Here is a 24,594-nt window from a genome sequence, read left to right on the forward strand (position 1 = left end):
TAATGTACCAAAAAAATGGCACTTCCTTCAACGTTTCAGACGTCCACGTGTCAGACGCGCAGAGTTATCCGGCTGATGTGGGTTGCGCTATTTCTGATGTTCTTCTCAGTAAATAAGCTCACCGCTACACCGCCATCCTTTGCCGATACCGGATGTGGTTTTTAGGCTAGCGAAAGTGTCACTTATCTGGTGGCATACGGCGACGCACACACTATGCAAAGAAGCACACCGCTCAAAACTTTAAATCGGTTTTATATGCTAAACAGTCTTCGAGCGGTGAAGTTGAGTGTGTCAAGTAGAGGCCCTTTTTGCTCCATGATGTCGTTGTGTTTGAATATGAGCCCGCGTCTTGCTAGTATCGATTCACGTAATTCGGTCAGTGTAGTTTTTCAAGGTTTGGTGAGGAAAACAAAGCATGAAAATGTGTGCGATAAGATCGTTTCGTTTTAAACTGTTCTCGTTAAGACTGTTTCTTTCTTGTCCTAAGGAAAGAAAGCTATTAGAGAAGGAATAAAAGATACGATCTGAGAGAAATTCAGTTTTACTTATTTGCATATTTTTTATCCAGAAGCATAACTGTGGCTGATTTAATTGACTTAACGAAGATAAACTGATATAATTAAGGTTTGTTTGTTTATACTTTTATACTTTTATATTTTATTACTCGTTTTCTTCTTCTATTCTAACGATGAATTCAAAATGTTCCACCAAACACCGTACCGCTGTAAAACGAACAGCTGACAGATCCAGAGTGACCAAAAATACCGATTTATCTGTATTCCTACCGATTTTTTATATGCCTACCGATCCACAAATGACCGCCCTAAAACTACCGATTTTCCATTTATCCTACCGAAAATCACAGATATTTGATTTTTCAGTCGTTTAAGCTTAATCTGTGGCGCTTGGGATGCTATTTCAAAGATTGTTAACCACATTTGTTACTTAACGCGCTGATGCACGTTTGTTTGCCTGGCACTTTTTATCCGTTAAAATTTAATGTTCATAATAAGTAGAAAATGTCAGTTGCGTGAATTCCGAAAATTTCTCGTCAAAGAAAGTCAATTAAATTTCAATTTGAATCTCGCTGTCGGCGGCTAAAGCTTACCCGACACACAAAGAGAATGAAATTTTCAGGCGAGGGGAAGGTAGAAACACACGGTAGGGGTCCGGCCCAAGATCGGGTCCGAAGTCCGTTGTTTTGGGCTGATAATTAATGAATGGCGGATTTGGCACAACAGTCGCTGCCAAGGCCTGCTTGTACCCACTAGTGAAGTGGGCTTGGCTTTCAGTGACTTATTGGTACCATAGCAGGACAGTCAGTCCTACCTATGGGAGTCGGTCTATTCGGGGCTTGAACCCACGACGGGCATGTTATTAAGTCGTTCCAGTTGACGACTGTACCACCAGACCGGCGCTCTCTTGCATGCCTTTAAAATACACGAGGTGCTCTCACTGAAAAGAACGTTCGCTCGCGCTGTTTCATTGTATTTTCCTCATACCCCTTCCTTTCCGTTTCTTCCCGAACAAGCTGCACTAGTGCGAGCGAGACACCGATACCACCATGCCGCTGCGAGAAAACCAAACTGAGCGCGCAGGCTGAAAGTGAACGCACACATTCACACATGTGTAATTGTGTGAGTGCAAAAACTGTGTGGAAACCAAAACACGCTCGCGGCTCTGCGTAATTCCGTGTACTTCCAACCGTCTCCCCCTGTTTCTACATGCCCCTCGTGTTATATCTGAGCTACACTTCTGGCAGCACTGGAGCTGTCATACGCTATTCCCCATACACACCGTGGTATGAACAACTACCTTCCATACACACCGTGGTATGAATAGCTAGATTCTATATACACTGCGATCGCTTCCGCTACCGTTCTACGACACTTGAAGGAGAGAAGCCGAACTACAAGCACTACAGGACTACAAATATATTTAGATAGAGATAAAACAGTTCGGTTGTACAATTTACTTAATTACGGTTCCGCCCCATCTACAACACCTCGTCTGAAAGTCGCACACTTTTTCATTCTCTTTGCTAGCAGGATAATCATGAAAATAATTGATTGAATTTAAATTGTTGCGTTCTGAACAGTGCTCCTGCCGAAATCTGCCAATATAATCTGGCCACACTGGCTCGCAGGGCAAAAGCTCGCCCGAAAGGTCAATAACCGTCGCAAAACGTCAAAAAAGACCGTCGCCAGCGCCTCCAAATCGTTGCGAGTTTCGCTCGCTGGCGACGTCGGTTTGCAGTACATGCGACGCCGGTTTTGACGTTTTGCGACGGTTTTGCGACGGTGGCCGCCAAAAGCTCGCCTTGCCCTGAGGGCAAAGTGACCAGAAATACCGATGTATATATATTTGGGTTTGAAGGAAAAAATCTCAATTTTTTGTAATCATTGAATGATGAAACTCAGCCAAACTATCAAATCAATCTAAATAAACCAGCGAAAATCAAATTACAGCACATACGATAAAATCGTACCCAATGGAGCACTGCAGTGGTCCTAAGCGGTCGCGTGGAGCCCCAAGAAAAAGAACTTGCCACCACTGAGAAAAAAGAATGAGCATCTTAGTCATTCTTTGGTTTAGAATTCCTAGTACCATTTTCAGATCAACACTTCAGAAACACCTTCATTTGTGTAACCGCTGAACCAAATCTAATCCATATCCTAAGTAAAGGATGCTGTTCTTTTGAAATGGAACTCTTATTTTGCGCATTAGGACCCCCCCCCCCCCATCACGCTTAACACTTCTTTCGATTTCACTTCTTTCAACTTGAGTTAAGTTTCGAGTTTTAACCTACCGAAAACTACCGATAAAACTTTGATGCGCCTACCGAAAACCGCCAAAATAATCTGGCCACACTGAACAGATCACACTTTTGAAGCAGCTGTCAAATTACCTGTTCAAAAAACTTCAACCGCCATAACTGAACCAAACAGCAAGCGGCAAGGCGACAATAACAGTAGTCCGCACGAAAAATCCATAATTGTAATTATTATCAGTGGTTAATTGTGTAAACGAAACAACACCAACCATGGATGATGATGTGTTCGCCACGGACGGTGATGTAAATGCCCATTCGGAGGTAGTGCTGCAAACGATCAAAATGATGCAGCATCCGGCTTACGAGAATCCGTACGAGTGGTCCACGGACGATTTCGAGGTGGGGCGTGCGCTGGGTCGAGGCAAGTTCGGGCGCGTCTATCTCGCCCGCGAACGGGAAACCGGCTTCATGGTCGCGATGAAGGTGATGTTCAAATCGCAGCTGACCAAATGGCACGTCGAGAAGCAGCTGCTGCGCGAGATCGAAATCCAGTCGCGCCTCAAACATCCGCACATTCTGCGGCTGTACACCTGGTTCCACGACGATCGACGCATCTATCTGGCCCTCGAGCTGGCTGCACAGGGTGAGCTGTACAAGCATCTGAAGGCGGCACCGAAGGGCCGGTTCGATGAGCGGCGGTCCGCCCGGTACATATCGCAGGTGGCCGATGCGCTCAACTACTGCCACGCGAACAACGTGATTCACCGTGACCTCAAGCCGGAAAACATTCTGCTCACGGACGAGGACAACATCAAGCTGGCCGATTTCGGCTGGTCCGCTCACACCAACTCGAACAAGCGCAAAACGATGTGCGGCACGCTGGATTATCTGCCACCGGAGATGGTGGACGGGAAGATGTACGACGATTCGGTCGACCAGTGGTGCTTGGGCATCCTGTGCTACGAGTTTCTGGTCGGCAATCCGCCGTTCGAGTCACAGACGACCCAAACCACGTACGACAAGATCCGGCGGCTGGACATCGTATATCCGCGGCACATGACCGCGGGTGCGATTAATCTCATCTCAAAGGTATGATTTACGAGCGGATGGGGGGAGCGCATTGGGTGGCGTGTGAATGGTTTATTGAAATGTCTTATCGTTTTTGCAGCTGCTGCGCATTCCGAGCAGCTCCCGGATCACGCTGCGAGACGTCATGAACCATCCGTGGGTGGTGCAGATGAAGAAGTAAATGCAGCGGACGGACACTTTTGGTACGCTTATATGTAAGGGCTTTTTACACTGAACTGGACAGTATGTGTGTTATGATAGGTCAAATCGGAAAGCATTAGTTCGTGGTATTGGAGGTGGTAGCTTAAGCTTTTTAAATAATTAACTTCATTAGCTCATTAGCTTGATTGGTAAAAACATTCCTTTGTTGTACGGTTAACCCCTTCCCAAAGATATCACATGTGGACAATTCAAATCCGTATTATCCTGTAATGCGCATAACAGATTGCATTTCGCTTCTATTATGATTGCAAGGGAATTGGAAACCATTTCCCACTAGGGACAGTAACCATTGTACTGATTGTACCGTAGGATGAATCTAGATTAATTGCACGGCCAAACAGATCCTTTGTATGGGCACTAGACCCACAATCCGGTTTACACCAGGATTCGCTGCAAATCCGATCCTACACACGCCGTTGATCTGTATCATTCCGTGTTTCGATTTCCATAAAAGACTCGTTTCTATTTGCTTCCGGTTTGAAGCGCATCCGGGCGTTACAGCTTGCAAACGTGCTTTGAAAGGCGCGAGTAATGAAAAGACCGCTTCCCTTTCATGTGGTTCGCTTATGCGGCGCCGCTCTACCCTGTTTGTTCCAGCCCTGCCCGGAAGTATTCGAGTCTGTCGATTGATGATATCGCACCCACTTGCGGGATGTGTGAAAATGTGCGTTAGGAAGGGCACTGGGTCACCGAAGTCGGGAAGCACTCTCATACAAATCATGTGCAACACGCGCCGCAACGGTGTTGGACGGTTGCATCAATCTACCACAACCAAACGCCATCAGCCGTGACAGTGAAGGATGATGGCTCGGCATGGGTTGGCATACCAAACCGCTGCCGATAGGGCGAATGTGCATGCAAATAGGGAGAAAAAAGAGGAACGAAAAAAGAAAGGATCGAAATGAACAATTTCCACTTACCCACTGCATCCTGCACCGAGGCGTTATCGCTGCACCGCAGGAACTTGTTGTAAAAGTTTACCATCACCAGGCCGCGATTTTTCGTCACCAGCTCGAGCACCTCGTCCTGCACGTTCCGGCTCGAGTTGCACAGTGCGTGAGCGGACGAGTGGGAAAAGATGACCGGTGCCTGCGAGGTCGCCAGTACATCCTTCATCGTACCGACGGACGACTTCGATAGGTCCACTATCATGCCGAGGCGGTTCATTTCGCGAACGATCGTCTGTCCATAGTTACGCCGGCGGAAGGGATGATCCATGTTTCGATGCGGTGTGGTAGATTGGATTGTGCAAAACAGGTCGTTAAGATGATGGTGAAACATGAAAAAAAATATACAGAAATTGGAACATCATGAAACGAGAGAAAGAGATATACAGGAGTAGAGTGAAAAAGTTATCAGCCATAAATTGGAATACAAATGGGAATTTATCCCGAAATGGACAGCGCGCGCGAACCAGCTGCCCTCTGCCTACGATGAACCCACCGAGACAAACTAAACTAGTTTGAAATTGAAATATGAAAAAAGAGCGGATTTCCGGTACACAAAAAGCAAGTCTCACTGTCCTGCAATACATGGGTGAAAGCCAATGCAAACACACGCGCGCGCGCGCTTCCTCCAACGGGTCAACGGATGATGACGAACTACGTGTTCGTCCTGTGTTTGATATGACGTTATCATTGCGACAGGGAACTTCTAACAACTTGTTCCAGTGCCATATGCCGGGCCAAATTCGGTATCCAATTCGGTGTCCTACAACGGACACACATGTGTGTAGGTTTCCGCCAAAAAAAAGAGTTACGAATCGTGTGGAGCATAACTCATTTTTATTTCCTGCTCTAGTGCACAAAAAAGAAGATACAGCATTATACGAAACACACTGACATGCAACGAACTAACAGCATTGTGACAAAATCTTAATTGGAAAAATTTTGAACATCTCTCTTGCACTAAACTTTTGGACTCTGTGCGCGGACTCATTGAACGTCGTACACTGGCCAGGAGATGCGCTGGCTATACGATATTCACTGAAAGTTGTTCATGAAGTGTGTCGTGCATCAACAGAACCGTGTGAATTCAAATAATTTCCTGAACTTACACTGTTAAAAAATAGATACTTTTCAAATTGTACACAAAACCGGGGATCAAGAGCTGTGACCTGCATCCGTTACTGTAGGTAGAGCTGTTGAATCCAACCCATCTCGGTCAAAAACGAATCTTGCTTCAAAGTTTTGAATCTAATATTACAAGCACCAGCTGTCGATGGTATGATGGTGTACACACTCGGGGTAGCTCCGATAAGGGAACTAACTAACTGGCCGGCTGGCTGGCAATACACTGATTGTCCTGCATGAGTCGAGCGCTGGTTGTTGGCACTATGCTGGCACTGGGCAAGAGAGATTCCCTGGGCTGAAGAACAAAGAAGTGATTCCACTATAATAGGAACAGCTGGTTCGTTTTATTGTAACGGCCGGCCGGTGGTGGTGGTGACCGTGTGTGCTTGTGTTGCAGAAACCGATATAGCAGTTATTTTGGACGGGACTTTTTGTAGCATTCCTACCACCCCCCGCACACGGCGTGTCGAAGACCAATTTGGTTTTTCCAACCGGATGTTCAACAATTGTTTCACGGTGATAGTGCTTACGGCAGTCGCTATCGCTCTCGTAAGGTTGGTTGCGCGTGCAAAAAAGCATGAGGCCGTGAGGATTGAAGAGAAAATTGAAAACATTACAATTTTCATTATTTCTTTCCGGTGGTATATACGGGCAGTGATCTTTTGCCATTGAACGGTGCAGATCATTGGATAAAAACTATAACAAATGTTTCCATTACTATGTATTGTTATTGAAATTTGCAATAAATATATAATGGAGACTCTTTGCATCTATTTGTATAATTGTATAATTGTAATAAAAGTCAACAACTCAATTTTATCGTTCAAAACAACGACAATCATTGTTCGCTAACCATTAGATGCTTGAGGTCGTTATTGTCCCAGAATCATAACCGAAAGCGTACAGAAATTCATTCGCTCATTGCCGTGCCTGAAGTGGTCCCCAGAGACATACACACACACCCGCAGTTTGCAATGGAACGAGCTGGCTCTTCAGCAACCGAAAACGCGGCCAAGCCAACCCGAGCCCAGCACGGAAAGCTCATGGAGTGGTGAAGGAGCAGTGCAATGAATAAATTTTCATCATTTTCCAGTCGCAGCCCCAAAGCGAATTAGTGTGAATTGGGGTGGGGGAAATGCGTCTGATTGTGTTTGTGTGTTTCGTTATGATTAACGGATCGCTTTGTGCACTTCCGCCCGGAAGCGAGTGTTTAGTATAATGATGCCCGCTCGCTGTCAATTGTAGCAATACGGTCCGGGTTAGGGTGGTGTTGGGAAGTAGTGCATCGCCGTCCTATGCCCGTGTCAATGGTGTATCTGATGAAGTTAAATTGCATTAAGAAAGTTTGTCTATCATGCTGCGCAATATGCAGCGCCGAGTCTGAACTGATGCCCCAGTTAGGTTGGTTTTGTTAATGTGCCTAGTTCTACAGCTAGTTTGCATAAGTTGAGTACATTTTATGGCAATTATTCATATTCCCTATACTTTTAGTGGCTTGCAGTTAGAAATGAAGCAGAATAAATAAAATGTGCTGCCACTTTATGAGATGCAGATTCGATTACCTTTCTGGGAGGTTATTACAATTTAATCGATTTCGGTGCCAATTAGAAGCAGCACCACCGCATCAGCAGCAGCAGTGGCATAGGAAAGCTGGAATTAATTGGACTCCTTCGTTTGCGAGCCAATCAACGACCCTGTCGCCAAGGTTTTGCCTTCGGTTCGACTTCCGGGGTCGGGGAATGACGAAAGATAATTAATTGGCCGATCGGCGTTGATTTGCCCGCCGAGCCAAATGGTGGTAATTTGATCTTGTTTATTCAGTTCTTGATGACGTATGCTTACAATAACAATGTAACAATGTCTTATCTGCTTTGTGCTAAAGATAACTTGCAACGTATTGTTTTCAAAATTACTGAGATTTTGCTAGAAAAATTGGTGCTTTTAACGATGCTGATGGAAATGGATATTTAATCTACCTTTCTAACGATATGGCTGGCCTCATTATAGGGCAAAGAATACTTTTGATCAAATACCAATCTAACACAAGCACGGACAGGTAGTGAACGTAAGTGATTAAACCAACCAAGCCAAGGGTCGCCACAAGCGACAAAGACACTCCATTATCAGTGCCGGTAGAAAGTGCATAAGTGAATTTAGGTTCCAATTCCAAGGTTTGGCCCAACCGATGGAACCACAATGACTCCCTGCTGCTGCTGCTGCTGCTGATACTGCGTTCGATGCGACTGGTCATCCTTTCGCAATTTTGGAAAATGCAGGTGTTTAACTCTTCGATGGCCACACGAGCGAGCACATCACATGCAGGAGGCGCCAGAAGGACGTAGCAACCCATCCATTCCGGCCAACCGTGAGTAATCTCTTAATTATCTTTTATGGTCCCCGTGGAGCGCTTGGACTGTAATTATGGCATAACGATTGAAGGTGTGCAGCAGATTAGAAAGAAGGTCGGTCGCGTGTAGGTCCGATTCATCGGGGAGCATTATATTTTGCAGCGGTTCAAAGAGTTGGCGTGAAAATGAAATTCTATTTGCAAGGACCTATGGTCTGGGCCAGCTTGTGGCTCTCTGTACGAGGGGAATGGGAAGGGATCGATTTTAGGGGAAAAAGTGGTTATAATGCAAAAATAGACAATTACCTTGCCGTAAGCCGTTAGTCCACCGTGTCGGATGTCATACTTCGGTGCATCCGCATTGCTCGAGTCGGCCCACGGGGTGTGGCAGGTGGAGGTGAGCGTCATGTACCGTACGCCGAGGGCGTAATAGATGCGCAGCACACCGAGCGAACCGCCGAGCGAGTGGCCACCCTCCACACCGATTAATGAACACATTTGACGGTTTTTGTGCGCCTGTATGATATCTACATTGAATGGTCGAATCGGAACGAAACGAAAGAGGTGGTACCAGCAGCTAATTAATGTCAACTTCGGTAACGGGTAACGATGTAAATCTTGGAATGTTGGAAATTGGAGTCCCATCTCGCTAATGGGTTTGTATGGATGATTAAGGAAAGACACCTTTCAGACCATTACTTACCGAACGTGGATGCACAGGATGTCAGATGAGGAGAGTAGCGTTCTGTCAGTCTTTTAATTACATCGATCTGTTCTAGCGTGATTTGAACTGCATCCTTGTGTTGTGCTTCGCAGGGCACGTACGCTGCCCAAAACTGTAACGAAACGTGAAGTTAAATAAAGAAATGCATTACAAATCTTCAGCGTATTTAATTATTGAGAGTGCACCTTATAATCGCTTCTTTGACTGGATGGTTACATTAAAGCGGATTACAACCCGCAGGTACATGCATCATTAGCACAGTGTGTATTTAGGTAAATATAATCTAGATCCATTACAATTAGCGGCAACAAAGGATCCGCGAGACGTCCTTCAATCGCGAAGGATCAAGACTGTGGTTTCGTTCGCTTTTGAAATCAGGCTTATGCTTTCAATCGAGCAAATGAGGAGTGTAAATGGATTACAATGATCCAGTCTGCGAACGGGCATCTACTCTTATCAAATCCTATCTATTATCCAACTCTCAATTGAAATTCCTTATTTGTGTTGGGTAAGTGTAGCGTGTGCTTAGCTATTATTTCTTTAATGCATAGCAAAACCCCGTAACCATTCCGACGAATCTCGTTAATTTACTTCAACCATCTCCAAGTGCTGGCAGACGATGACGGTGTATCTAAATATCCCAAATCTGCAACCGTCTGCACGTAAATTCGTTACTTCGAACGCACATTAAAGCGGTGCGCAAGCAATTGACCTAGTGTTGGTGCTTGGTTGGAGCAGCTTCGGGTCGAGCACAGCTATCTGCCATCTCATTCCCTTATGGCGAAGGTGGTGTATTCCTGTGTATCCAATTAATTGAATGCGATCCCGGTTTGCGCACAGTCGTCTTTGTGCACGTACCAGCATTTCTGGGTGTAGTGAAAATTAATATATCCTCCAGCTCCCACGTTTCAGCGTCCTCTAGCTATCTCTCTCTCTCTCTGTGGCAAGAAGCGAGTAGATTTAAAAAGTCATCATGCGCCTTGTTTACCGGGAAAAAAACCCCCGACCCGGTGGTAAGGTGGTTACGCCACCGTCGCGAAAGCGTGGCGAGTAAGGACAGGCTTGATAAAATTGCTTCCCATCAACCGTGGTGCGCTCCGGGAACTTCCGGTTCATCGGACGGGCTCGGTTAGCCGAGCTTGTGTTGTGTTGTTCGGTGGGTAAGGTAATTTTAACTACCTTTAAAATCCCGGCACCCAACCCCAAGCATGGTCGATGGAGCGTATTTTGAGCGCATTTCTTTTCAAAGCTCGCCGATTGTCCTTTTTTTTTGTTTCTTTCAACGCCTACAATACATTCTTTCAAGCTATTCAAGCCAACTTTTCTGTGTTGCTGGAAGGTGGAATGGTAGCTTCTACGCGCGATCGATAAGCCTCGCCAGCGTAAAAAGCGAGCGAGATCGAGATTAATTTACATTATTTTTCAATCAAAGGTTCGACGCTGTGAAGAACGAAACCAAAAAACAAAAAAAACATTGTTTGGTGAGATTGTGTTCACACAACAATCGTCCTGTTTGACGCAAAAACAACGTTCATGCGTATGTACGTTAATGGTGTTCACTTTTTCTTCCAACGCTCGTCAGGCTTGTGGTGTGTATGTGTATGGAGGGGTAAGATAAATGGTGTACTCTAAAGAAACAATACCAAGGCGTAATGTGGAAAGAGTAATGTGGGCAAATGTTGTCGATATTGAATGTTGTAAAAAGGAAACATCTGAAGGTCGTATCCATTTCGTATCCCCTAGCTATACACCAGATTCTCTGGATAGAGAGGAAAACACAGACCCCAAAGAGACACAAGACGAGTGGTGTGGCTCAAGCAATGCACGACAGGAAGGTTTGATTTAAAAAGATACCATCTAATCGGTGTCAGAAGAAACAAATTGATTGGTTTGGGAGGAACTTAACGCATTGTCATTGAAATTTATAGCTACTGAAACTGTTGTCATCTTCAAATTCAATTCATTACATTCGTACTTAATACGAAAATTGTTCGAAATCATAAAAATAGCATTTGATAGTATCTTTTAATCAAGCGTTAACAGCAAAGGGATCAGTAAATTAGCTGCAAACGGAGTTTTATGTCCTTATTTCAATTATAAATGATCGCATCAGCTGTAACCTATTCCGACCGTTGATCGGGGCGCGTCACCTTCAGCAGCATCATGATTGAAATGGTTTGCAAGTAAAAGCCCCAACCCAACCGATTGCGTTATCCCAATGTTGGCGGGATAAAATTTGATGGTTCTTAAAATATATTAATAACCCCAAAAAGTCGCTCTCCGCCCCGGTGTATGATCGTCGTGAAAATGTTTCGGGAAAAGTCGTAACCGGAAGCACCTTAACGCAGGTTCGGGTCACCGTAGATCCGCCTGCGTACCTCGGGATAAAGATAAAGTTTGCGCTGAACCAAACCCGATTTGATGTGAGTGTGATGATTTCGGTTCGAGCAAATAACAAAAGCCAAAGCGGTCAAAAGTTAAACCGATGACGGCAAATAGAACGTTCTTCGCGGGGAGGGGGCGGATTGTTCTTTGTTCAGCGTCCAGTAGAACGAAAACAGATTGCTTCGAAGGCTATGAAACGCGCAAATAGGTGATTTTGACTGACACGGGAGGCGGTCTTACGGAGGACATAAATTCGTTGTTCGACTGCGACATTAAAACCGTTTGATTAGAGACGCGATAGCACACGGTTTTCTGCGCAGGTTGTTCCGATCAGTCCGAAGCACCCGGCGAACGCTTGCTTTTATGAGCTATAATTTGCTAAATAACCCACATGATGGCACGCTACTGTGGCGAGTATTAGTATACAGCGTTTACAGCCCGGCCACGGTCTTGCGAGCGCTTTTGTGCGAGAGATATATTGTGCCGTACGATTACAATAGCCCTAATGAAGTTTGAAAGAATTTCATTTCGATGATAAAAAGAGCCGTAGCTTTTATGCCAAAGCGATAAAGTGTGAGTCCCCGGCGATAAGTGTAAGTCTTTCGGTAAAGAATTTACCGCACTGCTGCGTGGGTTCTATTTCATGCAGGATTGGTTGCAGGAATGCGCAGGTAAGGAACCCAGTGGGTCATAGAAAGTCGATAAAATTAAACGTAAGAGCTACTCTACTCTACCGCAGAAACCTTACAAACGACGATGTACTTAACCAGAACAAATACGGTAGCAAACCAACTAATAACAAGTTCGGAATGGGTTTTTTCGCGTTTTTGCGTAGCGCACTTTCTACCAACTTGTACGACTCGTTCTGCCACTCGTTGGCAAATTGAAGAGAAAATTCAATTCTCCCATGGCGGAAAGCTGTGTTCCGTGTTAACGTGTGCTTTACGCCGGTACCAGCTGTTTGTTTTTCTTTCTCGTTTACCAGAAGAAACGGTACTTCATCCGTCACTCGATGCAACAATGTAGTCGAGGAGGACGACGGGAAAGGCTCAAAAGGGGCAAAAAAAAACCAGGAGCAGGAACCGATTTGCACGAACGAGCGAGAGCGAGAAGAAAAAAACTCAAACTCCTCGAGAAGGATCGCGTTTTGAGTACCTTTTCCACTTGTGAACCGCTTGAAGGGTCATCGGAAAAAGTTGCGGTTTCGGGCTGATTGAATGAAAAGTTTTTTGGCGAAAGAAGCGAACGAAGGGCGGCGGCGGGGCTGACTGCACGGAAACAGCACGAATAGCGTGGTTGATTAAAAATCAGGATCGTAGAGGAAAAAGTATGAAGCAACAAAACAAAAAAAATGAGGGAAATGGTGTATTTCCGATAAGCGACCGAGCTGTATTTAAGATCGAAAGAAGAGATGCATTGGGGAGAGCAGAGAGAACTTACCTGAGCAGAAATTCGACCACGCTTAAGCCGTTGCAAATCCGTATGACTCCAGGCACTCTTCGACCAGGGCAGTATCGTCTTGAGATCATCGTCGAATCTGTCGGGAGTGGAAGCCGGAAACGGAGCGAGAGTGACATTAAATCAAGATATGACCACGTAGGAACATGGCCGAACCGCCACAGAGTTGAACTAAATTGAAAAAGTTACTAATTGGACACACTCTGTGACGGGCCGTGGTGGTGACACACGAGGCAGAGAAAGTTTATACTTACCGAAAATCGTTTAGCTGATTGTGAAGGAATTTCCGTATGTTCCACGGTAGATCGTTGTGACCATCGATTAAAGGCACTGTGTCGAGCAGCTGGGTAGCGACCTGCATCCGCTCCTCGAGGGGCGCACCGGACGAAACCTTGAGCGCGAGTGGGACGGCTACTCCGGCTGCTCCGGCAATCAGAAGTATGGAGGTCACCGCAAGCCACTGTCTCGAAGGAAGATCCCACTCTGGAAGCGGATGGACGGGCGAATGGTGCAAATGGTGTTTGATTAGTTTCTCTATTCTAGCAATAAAACTAAAGTGGAAAGATTACTTTTATGAATAAGAAAAAGTGGAACATGGCCATTGGAAATCCCTCGCAAGACATGATTGATAACGCTGTGTGTTGAGACGCTGTCCAGGAGGTTATTTAACGTGACTCCAACCAAGACTGTCGTTATTTTTTCTTAGTATTAAAGACACACATCTTCATGATAAGGAGGTATATAAGATGCAGCTGTGAGACATAGTAAAACATGACATGATCCTCGTTTGCATATCATCCTCATCGTGCTTAATGCACAAGCTGACGATGGTGGAATGCAGTGAGTGGATTCTAAGTATCACGATTCATGCCTCCTAACGATGCACTGTGTTTACTTGCACTAAAAATACATTGTCACTTAACGAAATGCAATTAATTCATTTTATCCCGTTTGTTTGCAGGGGAATTTCTTCCTTTGGGTGTAAGAAAGAAGCACATCTCCCAGGGTGTGGGCACTTTGCTCTGTTAAAATGCGCTGTTTTTGTTTGTTCGAGGAATTATCGTTGCTCCCAGCTTACGATCTGGGGACTGGGCAGGGAACCCATTACGCGCAAGAAGGAAGCCCACTAAAGGCAAGATAAAATGCAATCGCCCCGTCTCTGGTGGGACCATGCTGTGCGACGGTCATGTCGTGCTGTCATCGCCCATTTCCGGCCAGTGAGATGGAGCGAGTTGCTTGCTTCCTTCTCCACCATCACACCACTGCTGATTAGCATTTATTTGTTGCACAAAGTGTTCTAACTTCAAGGATAAAGTGAAGTGGTGATGTCCAAGGGAAAACTTTGAAGAGGCAGAGAGTGCTGGAGTGTGGAGTGCTTGGAAACTAAATTGCAACGATGTTAATTTGCGTCCTTTTGACGTTCACGATCGCAACCATTCCAGCATCAGCCTTCGCTTCAACTTAATCTTACACACTTTTTGCCAACTCAGGACGAGCGCCGTTTATCCGTTCAGACTTTGGGTTTGTTTTTGTAGGATTGTGTTGGACGAGTGCTCCCGGTCTGGTGGACTTTACTGAAACATTCTCAGCAATTCCAGGGTTATTCCAGGCAACAGATTTACCCACTCTCTGGACCCTTGGACCTCGGGAAGTGTAGTACATTCATTAGCAGTACACAAAGGTACGGGAGTGCGTTTGTTCAACTTCCTGCTTTTCGGTAGAGCTCATTGACGGAGATAAATGTTAAACATCGTCGTCCCTCGCCGCTCGTGAATTCCATCCGACATGGAACAACACCCAGTGGCGCACCGTCACAGGAAGTGTGCGAGGTTATGTTGTGTTATTTCCACGCAGAGAGTGGCCTGTGTTTGTCTTCTCTGCATGATGAATAATTTATTAGAAATTTAAATTTGCTCCCCACTCCCACCAACACATCATTCGTCGCTGCTTTCGACGAACCTTATTGTGGTTGAGGGTTGGCGCCTTAGATTGCAAAGCCATTATAGTTATGCTCAGTTGGCGCACGACCAAAACATTGGTGCGTTGGTGTGAATCACGGTGCAAAGCTGGCGGAATAGTTGAGCACAGCAACTATTGAAATGCAAACGCAAAGTTGTTGATTTCGAAACGTTCGTTAGTGGTGGAGCGTTAGGTTTACCGGATATTAATGATGGTCTAATCTCAAACCCCAAATCATTCTGGCGGGAGAATGGCGTCCGGGAGACCGCAACCTACATACCGTGGTTGGAAATAGTTTAACAACGTAATCTTTAGAGGATCATTTGGGTACTCGGGTATTTTCTGTTTGTAAGGCACTTGTGATATTTGGTTTAAAATTTATGAATTTGGGCGCTTAAGCCAGAAAATATGGCGAAAGTCCTGAGCTAACAACGTGATTGAATTCTGAGTAGCATTAACTTAACTTCCAAAGACAACTCTCCAGGGCCTAAGGTCCTCCAACCAACCTCATACTTACTTGATGATCCGGAACCGGTACTGCTCGAACCTCGACTCGGACACTGGCGATGTTTCCACGGATGCGGCTGCTGTTTGTTGGGCGTTCCGTTAAGGCTGCAGGACGAAGGAAACCCATCACCACCACCCCCAGGAATGATGGTCGTCCCGGGCGGAGGGTCCAGCGCCGAACCAAAGTACTGCGAGGGATTAAAGTTGAAGTTGCTGATCGAGTTGGAGAAGTGATGGTTGTGCGATGCGATGAGGTTGCTTTTGGTCGAGCCCGAGTACTGATTGATGTTGCAGGAACTTGCATGGTGACCGACACCGCCTCCCGCCAGCCCGGAAAAGTGTCCCGCCAGTGGTAAATCTCCATTCGCTCCGATTGTGTTGTACTTCGCGGGAAGATTCAGCGCATCGTAGTTGGTAATGTAGCCAGCGGGGACCGCGTCCGGATGGTGATGGTGCTGATGGTAGAGATACATCTGCCCCGCTGCATCCAGCCCAGCGTCCTTCAGTGGCACATCCGCACCGGTCTCCCCATTCCGGTAGTAGTAGTGGTGATGCAGATAATTATCATCGAAATAGTAAGGCGGATATGGCTTCGTGCCGGTCGGGTCAGTTCCATTCGGAAGCGGTGGTGCGACCGTTCCGTTACCGTTCATCAGGTCCACCATCATAACGGGAAGTGGGTCGTTCATCTTCGACTTGCCATCGGCGGGCATGGGCAATGAGCCGGAAGTTGTTTTACCGTTTGTCGACGATTTGGCGGATTTCAATGTTGACTTTAGTGTCCCACTCAACGAGCCGTTTGTGTTGGAGGCAAAGTTGAAGAGATCCGGCTGATTCATAGTTCCAATCAGTCCGTCCACTTCACGACCGTACACGTCGACGTTGGCGGGAGGTATGGCGGGCTGGGCGGTCGGATCGTACATTGGCTGCTGGTCTGCGTGTGTCGGTTCCGGTCCGGATGCAACAGGTTGCTGCACCACACAGCCGTATCCGTAGGAAGGGCGCCGGTTGAGTAGTGGCGGTGGTGGAGGTGGTATCATGTCTTCACTGTACGAGTCGTCCTGCAATAGAGCAGAGAGAGAGAGAGAATGATCGAGCATTCATATGATGTTGCTGAACAAACACAACAAATTCTTTGCATAACTGATATTGGATTGTGAACATGAACGATGGAGTGGTTGGAATAGAGCTTGACTATACGGAGCAACGTTCATGTATAATCGTTTGATTTTCCGCTATGAGTTCCAAGCAGGTCCTCTGCTATCCGTTGCTCTTATAATGAGTTTATTATAGACATGCAATTTCGCGTTTTCCATTATACAAAGTACAACGGAAATGCATTTAGGATGCAGGTTATTAGTGCAATGTATTTCTGCCATCTAAAATAAGGGCATAGAACAATTCCTTAATCACGTAATAAATGACTTCGGAAGTGAAGGGAACTCATTTTTCTCGTTAATCCCTTCTGCAACAGTCAGCTTCCCAGTCAGCTTCCCAGCGTGTCGTTGCAGCTGTTGATGCAAAGCTTCTCGAAACAGAGGATGACAAACTGGGGCACATTTAACGCATCTGTATCGCGTCTTCCACCGAGTTCGAGCACTTTCCTGCACCGAAACCACGATTCCCAAAGACCGGAGATGCAACTAATGGTAATGTCGTCCCGGTCGTAAGGAAAAACCGCAAAACAGACCGGAAAAGCACAACAGCAGCATGGATCACGCTGCCTCTCGGTGCCTTTGCAATGGCAGCAGAGAAATGATCTGACTACGCCAGATGGAGCGGATATTTATGACGCTGGGCCGTAATGGAAATGAAAAGAATAAATGCCTTTCCGTGCAAGGGGAAATGAGACGGTACGAACCTGGTAGGCCGAACCATGTTCCATGTTCCACCGGCTCTTTCCAGCTCTTGTAATGGTTTGTCTTTTTCGCGGTTCTTTTTTCCGGTCCTGTTCCTGCCTCTCTGTACCACCATTTGCACCATTTCCATGAACCAAAAGCATGCGCTTGTCTCGTTCGTCATTTTTCACGTCCGTAGTGCTTTTTCCTGTGTTTTAATTTCCTCGCTTTTCGAGTTGCTTCCGTTGTTTTTAGGCGAAATGGATGGTTAACAAGCTTTTCTATTTGCATGTGTTTTTTTCTTCGTACTGTAGAACTGTTTAGCTCGCTTTTGGCTTTGTTTAAAGATAAAATTTGCGTCTGATTGCTGACGAAGAAAAATGGTAAATCTCTCGTAGAAAGGATAATGAAGAAGCAAAAAGTCGAGAATTTGGTAAGCTAGAAAATTAAAATATGGCCCGAAAAAGAGGCGAAAATCGCAACTAAAAGGACAGCAAAAGATCATCAATTGGCTAGGGCACTAGGAAAGCCAGAATACCCAGCTGTGTTGCTTCATCACGTCTATGGTTAGAATTAATTTTCCTCCTTTGGTCTTTTCAGTTTCACTTTCGTTGTTATTAATAAGCTTAGAAAGGCTGCTCAGCAGTGAAGTTTATTTACAACGCTTTCATCAATCTGCTCAAACGAACCGATCAATTATTCTAATGAAGCGCTGCTTTCATCCTGTTTGCTGTTTCTGCATAGGAATGAAACATGATTATCACTGCTTTTCCCTTACCAAGTCATATTCAAGATGGTATTTTCGTGTTTTTGTTATAATATACTGATTAAAGCAACGAATAAATTGTTCACCTTCATTTGTTTCGTGCAGTCTTTCAGCTGTGCTTTGCAATTTCAATCTACCGGTTCCCCAAGGTCACGTTTCAAGTACATCCGGTCAGTGCTAACCCCATTTTAGTACAGCTGTTCGAAACGAGACCAGTCGTTTGTATCGATAAAATTGAAGAACCTTATAGTCCCGTGTTCTGGAACCGTTTTCTTGAGCTCTGTTTTTATTTCGAACGGACAAAAGTGAGCACGGATCACAAATTGTGATTGCAAAGCCGTAACAATTTTGTTTGTTTGTGTTGCTTCTCCTTCCTGGGGTGTTGTTTTATGTTCCCTTCCCCGCTGGTAATGTTTCGTAGCTTGGTGTGAGTGCATTTTATGACATTCAATAAAAATCGCATGAAACAAATATTAACCTCCAGCCAGCCAGGGTGAGATGATGAACATGGCAAGTCGAGAAATTCGATTGAGAAGAGCAATTGTGTATGATAGAAAGGAAGGATGGTGAATTGTGGTAAGTCCGCTGAAATCATTCTCCACACACCGGAAGGACGTTCATTACTCAGAATTGGGTGTTGGTGATGTGAAATAATCAGCCGTGGTCTAGGTCTAGGAAATCGAATGCACAACACAATGCAGTTGGATCATTGTTTATGGTACTGAACAAGCATCGTTGTGGTTTTAGTTTAGCAATTTCCAAGATTGGAGGTAGTCCTGTGAGTTGCTTGTTTTTCGGAGAAATTAATGCACATGAGTTGATGAGTTTGGTTAGGCTTGGATTCAAACATCGGAGGAAATTATCATTCTAGGAAATGGACTACCGTTAGCAATCTTAAAGTCGCTGCTGAAAATGTTTCAATTGCGCTCTATCAGAAATGCTTCTCAGACGATTTAAACAATTTCATACGAGAAGTGTTAAAAACTCGCATGAAAGAATCTTCTTTACTATGTTCTATGACCACATACATCCCTGGGAAGGAATGATAAGTATGTTTTACCTTTTCGATTAAAAACAGAACGTGGAAGGACATTAAAAATTCCATTAACGGCGACAAAGCAGCTCCCATTGCTGTGAGATATTATTCAAAAGCATTTAAATGGAATGCAAAAGGGCACATACAAAACGGGCTGCAGTTTTTTTTGTATCCCAGACGGTGTAGTGTGTGCTCTATGCACTATCATGTTCACAGTTTCTTATCTTTATCTCGTGTGTGTGCATGTGTGGAATGTTTTACCTGATTTCATGATGCATTTTGGGGTGAAAGTTGTGCAAACCATTGAAATGAAGAACCACAGACACGTCCGTTGGCTTTTAGTTCGCAGACATACCTGTTTTTGTTTGCTCGGTGCTTAAATACGTGGAAGAGTGAAACCTCAACACAGAACTAAACATAATCTGCATTGATTAAAAAACTTTCTAAGCGATACTGGTAAAGCCCATGATGGATGAGCCAAGTTCCAAACATTTCCAAAAAACTGTTTATTTGGGAAATATATAATTTATTATCAGCCAACAAAGACAAGGGAAAGCAGATAAAACCTATTCCCCTACTATGGCTACCTTTACCCAAAATCAATAAATCTAGACTGTCCCAAAATGCCTCGAAATCCCCCAAAATTCCCATACTCTCCCTTTTGGACGGGACACTCGGAGAATAGAAACAATTCGTCCGATACTATCGGAATGCAACAACTACGGCCAGCTGGGGCGTGAAAATGGAGTGCCAATTTGCAAACGGAATTCCCTCCCTCCCTCATCATGCCGAAAACTTCGAGAATCCGCTCACGACCCTGTCTCCCTGACCGTCATAGGTAAGTGTTCCCCAATTGAATCCTTCTTAGTCTTGGAACTCCAACTCCAATAAACCTTTCCTCCACAAATCGCTCTTCTGTGCTTAGCACGCGCTCGGATCTTTGAGCAAAACAAGAATTTGCAATTTCCTTCCCACTGTACGCTGTTCATGGGAGAAACACGGGACATTCCATAAATAATACTCCGAAACCAGGGCCGCAAAATGGTATGGTCAATAAATTTTGTCTATGCCGGGACGGAGCTCTCCGGGATTCCTTGGGTTTTGCAATCGAACGAACGGACGATGGTCTGAAGTCGGTCGGATAAGCTGTCCAATAATTTATGACCGGAAGTAGCCATCGACGACATTCACTCATGACAGGGAGGGAGAACGAGAGAACCGTTGGAGGTTTTGATCGCGGGACGTAAAAAAGGGAAAGTGGATCGCTTTTTCGGATCTTTTTTGCTTTCCAAAGCGATAAAGTTTTGTTTTGTCGTTTTGCGTTCGCTTTTCCAGATAAATAACTCGTCCCATGTCAGTCCACACAGCTCTACTTCCTGCTTACATGTGAATCTAGATTTGGAGGATCAACACTCTGCGCTCTCTTAACCAGTTAGTGCACGGGGTAAGTGTTTATATTTTTACTTTTTCCGACTGGGTTTGACAGCTGTCACCTTTGCCGGAAGCGCAGAAAAATGGATCCATGGAATGGAGAATATATTCATCGTACATCAAATTCCCGAAAAAGCCTCGTGCTCTGAATAGAATTCCAATATCTGTGAAGGGATAGCATTCTTATCAGTCTTTTCTTCATTTCCGGAGTGATATAAATGCCTTTAGGAAATGAGGAACGAACATTTGACGGCGGTTGTGTGGGCCTTTTATGTGTGGTTTCGTACGAAAGGGGCTTCAGCAACACGAAATGTAGCCCCACTCGTCATGGACACATCAAACGAAGGCCCAAACGCGGCATGTAGATGATATGCAAGCTTACCTCCGTATAATTATCACCCCGAGAGTACGATCCATGCTGGCAGTCGAATGTGAGCACGTTGGCGGCCACCTTACACGCATTTCCGCTGACTTTTCCGGCCGGCCCAGTGGGAGCAGCCGGCGGAGGAGGCGTTGGAGTGGGAGTCGAAACGGAAGAGGTCGGTACGGATGCACCCGTAATGCTCGAGTGTCGTTGCATCGCTGCGGGTGCTACACTCAAGTCGCCGGTTGATGTGGTGAGATGCTGTGAAGTGAGTTGATAACAGGAGGAATTGATGCATTAATGGTAGTTTTACACAATTTTCACGCTATGAGAAAACTTTGGTCGGTGTATTTCGGAAGTGTAGGTCGTCGGAGTCACGTTTGTCGGAAGCTGTGGCGATGGTGTTGGTGTTGTAGAGTTGGAGTATAACTTAAACATCAGTTAAACAGTGGCTTTCGGCGTGATGTTGTCGGAGGATGTGGTTGCAAACGGCAGAAATGTCGAAAATGATACGCATCACACGCGACTAGACCGTTGCCAGTGTGGGAAAGGTCGTTTATGTTAGCCGCAAAACGTCACTGTTAATGGAACTCGAAACAGTATGGGAAAGGGAGCGGGAAAAAAGCAGGCTTCAACCGTTTCAGCTAAACAGCCAAAATGGAGGAACCCCAAAAAGGAAGATACATCAGCATGGCAGGCAGTGCCCGGGTTGAGTGAGATGCTGGTTGAGTTTTCATTAGCAAATTAGTTTTCTCAAGCGCCTTTTCGTCATGCCCTAGAAGCCGTTGATGAAGAGCGCCCTGTTGGTCCTATCGTTTGTTGTTTCGATGCTGCTGGCAGGGAGAAAGCTAATTGTTTCTGTCATTGTGGAAATTTGAAGCCGCTCTGGAAACGGTTAAATGTGGGCCGTTTAGCTTCGGGTGTGTTGAATTCAAAGCAAGTCTCCAGTCACTTGAGCGCTGCTTAGAGCTGCTGTAGATAGGGTCTTGAAATGCTTGGAAATGCTTGCTCCATGAGTTGCTGAATGTAGAGAAGCGTTTAATGGTCTTGTCTTTTCCTGTTCGATTCATGCTAATACAGCATCTTATGGGAGGTAGAATTTGTTTTAACAGTACACCAAACGGCCTGGAGCCAGTATTATACATTACGCTTTTATATATTTGTACGCCGAACGATGCCTTCAAACCGCCCATTTTAGAAGCGAATTGTTCGTGACAGGTACGTGAGTGTAATGTAAGCGTGTTCAAAGTGATGCAAAATAGCTCACGGCAGTACTCTTCCAAAGTCTTTTAGCGTGCTAACACAGAACTCGTCTAAGGGGAGAGACATCAAGAACAGTGATAACTCCACCCTCCGAAGATCAATTCAAACCTACCACCGACCAAACCTACACCTCCAAAATCGCATGGAAATAAAATCTCAGTCGAAACGAAGCCATAAACGAATAAACACTTACCAACTTTCCCATGGAGCCGAACTTCTTCTGACGGTCCTTTTCCAGTCGCAGCAGAATCTGTGCGTTCTGCTCGCACGTGTAGGTGTGTTGGCGAGGATTTCTCCTGTCCAGGCTGTACTGATATAATGGCCTTAATGGATTTGGTATTATCTGTAAATATTTGATTCGGAGAAAAACGAAACAGAACGACATAAGCTAAGGGGAAGGGATGCTGCGCCGTGGAGCCAGAAGAATGGCTAATAACAACAAGACTTTTGAAGATAGAATGAAATCGGAGACGAGAAAAAGACTGGCCTGAAAATAGTCCGATCGAAGCGATAAAATGGCCAGAGTAATGTGAAGTTACTAGGCATTGAATGTGAGGGCTGCTCTCGAACTGTGAAAGTGTAGAGTAACACCGGAATCAGTGTCGAATGCCTTCATTCAGTAGAAAGGCAACCAAACTTTGGCATCGTGTCCGGCAAACACATCAAGCTGAGGGCTAATTGGGATGAAACTGCCAGCAAAAGTAAGGGAATGATAGATTAGCAGACCATATTAGTGACACTTTCACACGTCCACACGTCCTGCTTTGGACGAACCACTCTGGCCGTGATCGGAAGAGCCCTGTCAGCTATTTCGTCCAGAGTGTCAAGGCCACAAGCCTACATCATGAGACCGAACGGGCTGTAGATATGTATTTGATGTGTGAATAGCACCATTACGTACTGTTATTGGTCAATTTGTGTAATTGTGAGCTTTATTTCGTACATTTGGAGGTGATGCAGTGTGGCGAAGGAATGATAGTCTAGAAGCAGAAAGGATTCAGATGATTCGAAAGTGAGATGGAGAGAAGGATGCTGGAGAGAAGGCAGAAATTCGCCTTGCCTGAAACCAATATAGTCATTTGATACGATCGATTGAGTAATGCAAAGGGTCTTTAGAGTGAGTTGAAGTACCAAATGGGCATTGATGAAAGGTTTGCAATCGTTAAATTCCAGTTAAATGCAAGTGTGAGAAGGTCAATTTGCTTTACAAAACCAATACAAAACATTCCTGAGGTTGTGAAGTGAGCTTGAATTAATCTCAAATGAAATATGTAATTAGCTGCATTCATTGGGGCAGTTAAGAGCTATTCAACAAAATGGGAGGCCCATCCGTTAACCTTCACTGTGTAGATGATTCCTTAAAGAAACACTTGAACTTACGGATATACTTCACTTAACTCAGGAAAGTAATTGCTTCTAATCAATGGTTAGGTTCTAAATATAGCTCCCGAGGCGGGAAAGTTTCTACCTCTAAGAATGAGTGTGAACTTTAAGCACTTTCATCATGTAAACCAAAGCTTTTAACCAAAGCAACCTCTACCCGCACCACTTGACCGGAGAGAAGTTCCCATTAAAGGTCATCGTCCTTTTTAGGCAATTTTCACACCAGCAGACTTGGTGCTGTAAAAGCATCAGTCCAATCGACGTCCTTGAGAAAGCAATAACGACACCCCGCCTCTCAACCAGAGTGAAAGATGAATTTTCAATTTGAATCTCAGGCGATAAGCCGAAATGTTTAATCTGGCTTATTCTATTTCGTATCGTTCCCAAAGCTTGGATTTGTGAGGTTTCTCTGGTAATGGGACCGAAAACTTGAAGTTACGTTTTGCTGGCGTTATTCGATTCCATTTTCATTTCTCTCCTGCTTATCTTCATCGCAGGACAAAAAAACATTCCATCTTGCCGTGTCCTTGTTCTTCTCTCGAACGTATATCAACAGCTTCCGAGTCGCTCGGTAATATTGACGTAATATTTCGCCCACGGTAGCTTCTTATTCTTATGGTCTACGGCGCTTCTTGTGCGGAAGTATGATGATAACGTGATTAAGAAAATTAATTACAAACTCCCATTCCACCGGCCCGACGACGTCTGCTGACGGCAAAAGAAGTCATCAGGTCAGCTGGAATGACTGGGCTTCCGTTTGCCGTCGGCTCTACAATCGTTGGTCGTGTGGAGGGCGGTCTTGTTGGCGGTCAGTATCGAAGTGTCAAGACGTTGGTCGTTCCGTTATATAAATGATATTGACCTAACGGAAGCGATTATCGACTAAAAATAGAGGAATCCGTGGAATTACTTTCGTGCAGATGGATGGAATCTTCCTGCGATTAAGGAGATTAGAAAACGAGTCAGTGACAGGGATTTCTATTCCCCTGTTGAGAGAC

At 45.1% G+C, this 24,594-nt stretch overlaps 2 protein-coding genes across 3 annotated transcripts in view; one reads left to right on the plus strand and one right to left on the minus strand.

Annotated features, from left to right (window-relative positions):
* LOC120900893 overlaps window positions 1-24,594 on the minus strand; it is a 63,421-nt gene that overhangs the window by 18,569 nt on the left and 20,258 nt on the right. For both annotated transcript variants that reach the window (XM_040308486.1, XM_040308487.1), the window contains exons 3-10: window positions 22,407-22,556; window positions 20,969-21,211; window positions 15,526-16,576; window positions 13,304-13,532; window positions 13,032-13,128; window positions 9,186-9,318; window positions 8,789-9,009; window positions 4,984-5,245 (exon numbers count right to left, since the gene is read on the minus strand). In XM_040308486.1, the coding sequence (XP_040164420.1) occupies window positions 4,984-5,245; window positions 8,789-9,009; window positions 9,186-9,318; window positions 13,032-13,128; window positions 13,304-13,532; window positions 15,526-16,576; window positions 20,969-21,211; window positions 22,407-22,556 (2,386 nt within the window). The remainder of the gene's footprint in view (window positions 1-4,983; window positions 5,246-8,788; window positions 9,010-9,185; window positions 9,319-13,031; window positions 13,129-13,303; window positions 13,533-15,525; window positions 16,577-20,968; window positions 21,212-22,406; window positions 22,557-24,594) is intronic.
* LOC120900894 (aurora kinase B) lies at window positions 2,915-4,200 on the plus strand. The gene is made up of 2 exons (XM_040308488.1): window positions 2,915-3,862; window positions 3,942-4,200. The coding sequence occupies exons 1-2, from the start codon at window positions 3,044-3,046 to the stop codon at window positions 4,020-4,022; spliced, it is 900 nt and encodes a 299-aa protein (XP_040164422.1). The 5' UTR covers window positions 2,915-3,043; the 3' UTR covers window positions 4,023-4,200.

Source organism: Anopheles arabiensis, chromosome 3 (assembly GCF_016920715.1).
Source record: "Anopheles arabiensis isolate DONGOLA chromosome 3, AaraD3, whole genome shotgun sequence".
NCBI lineage: Eukaryota > Metazoa > Arthropoda > Insecta > Diptera > Culicidae > Anopheles > Anopheles arabiensis.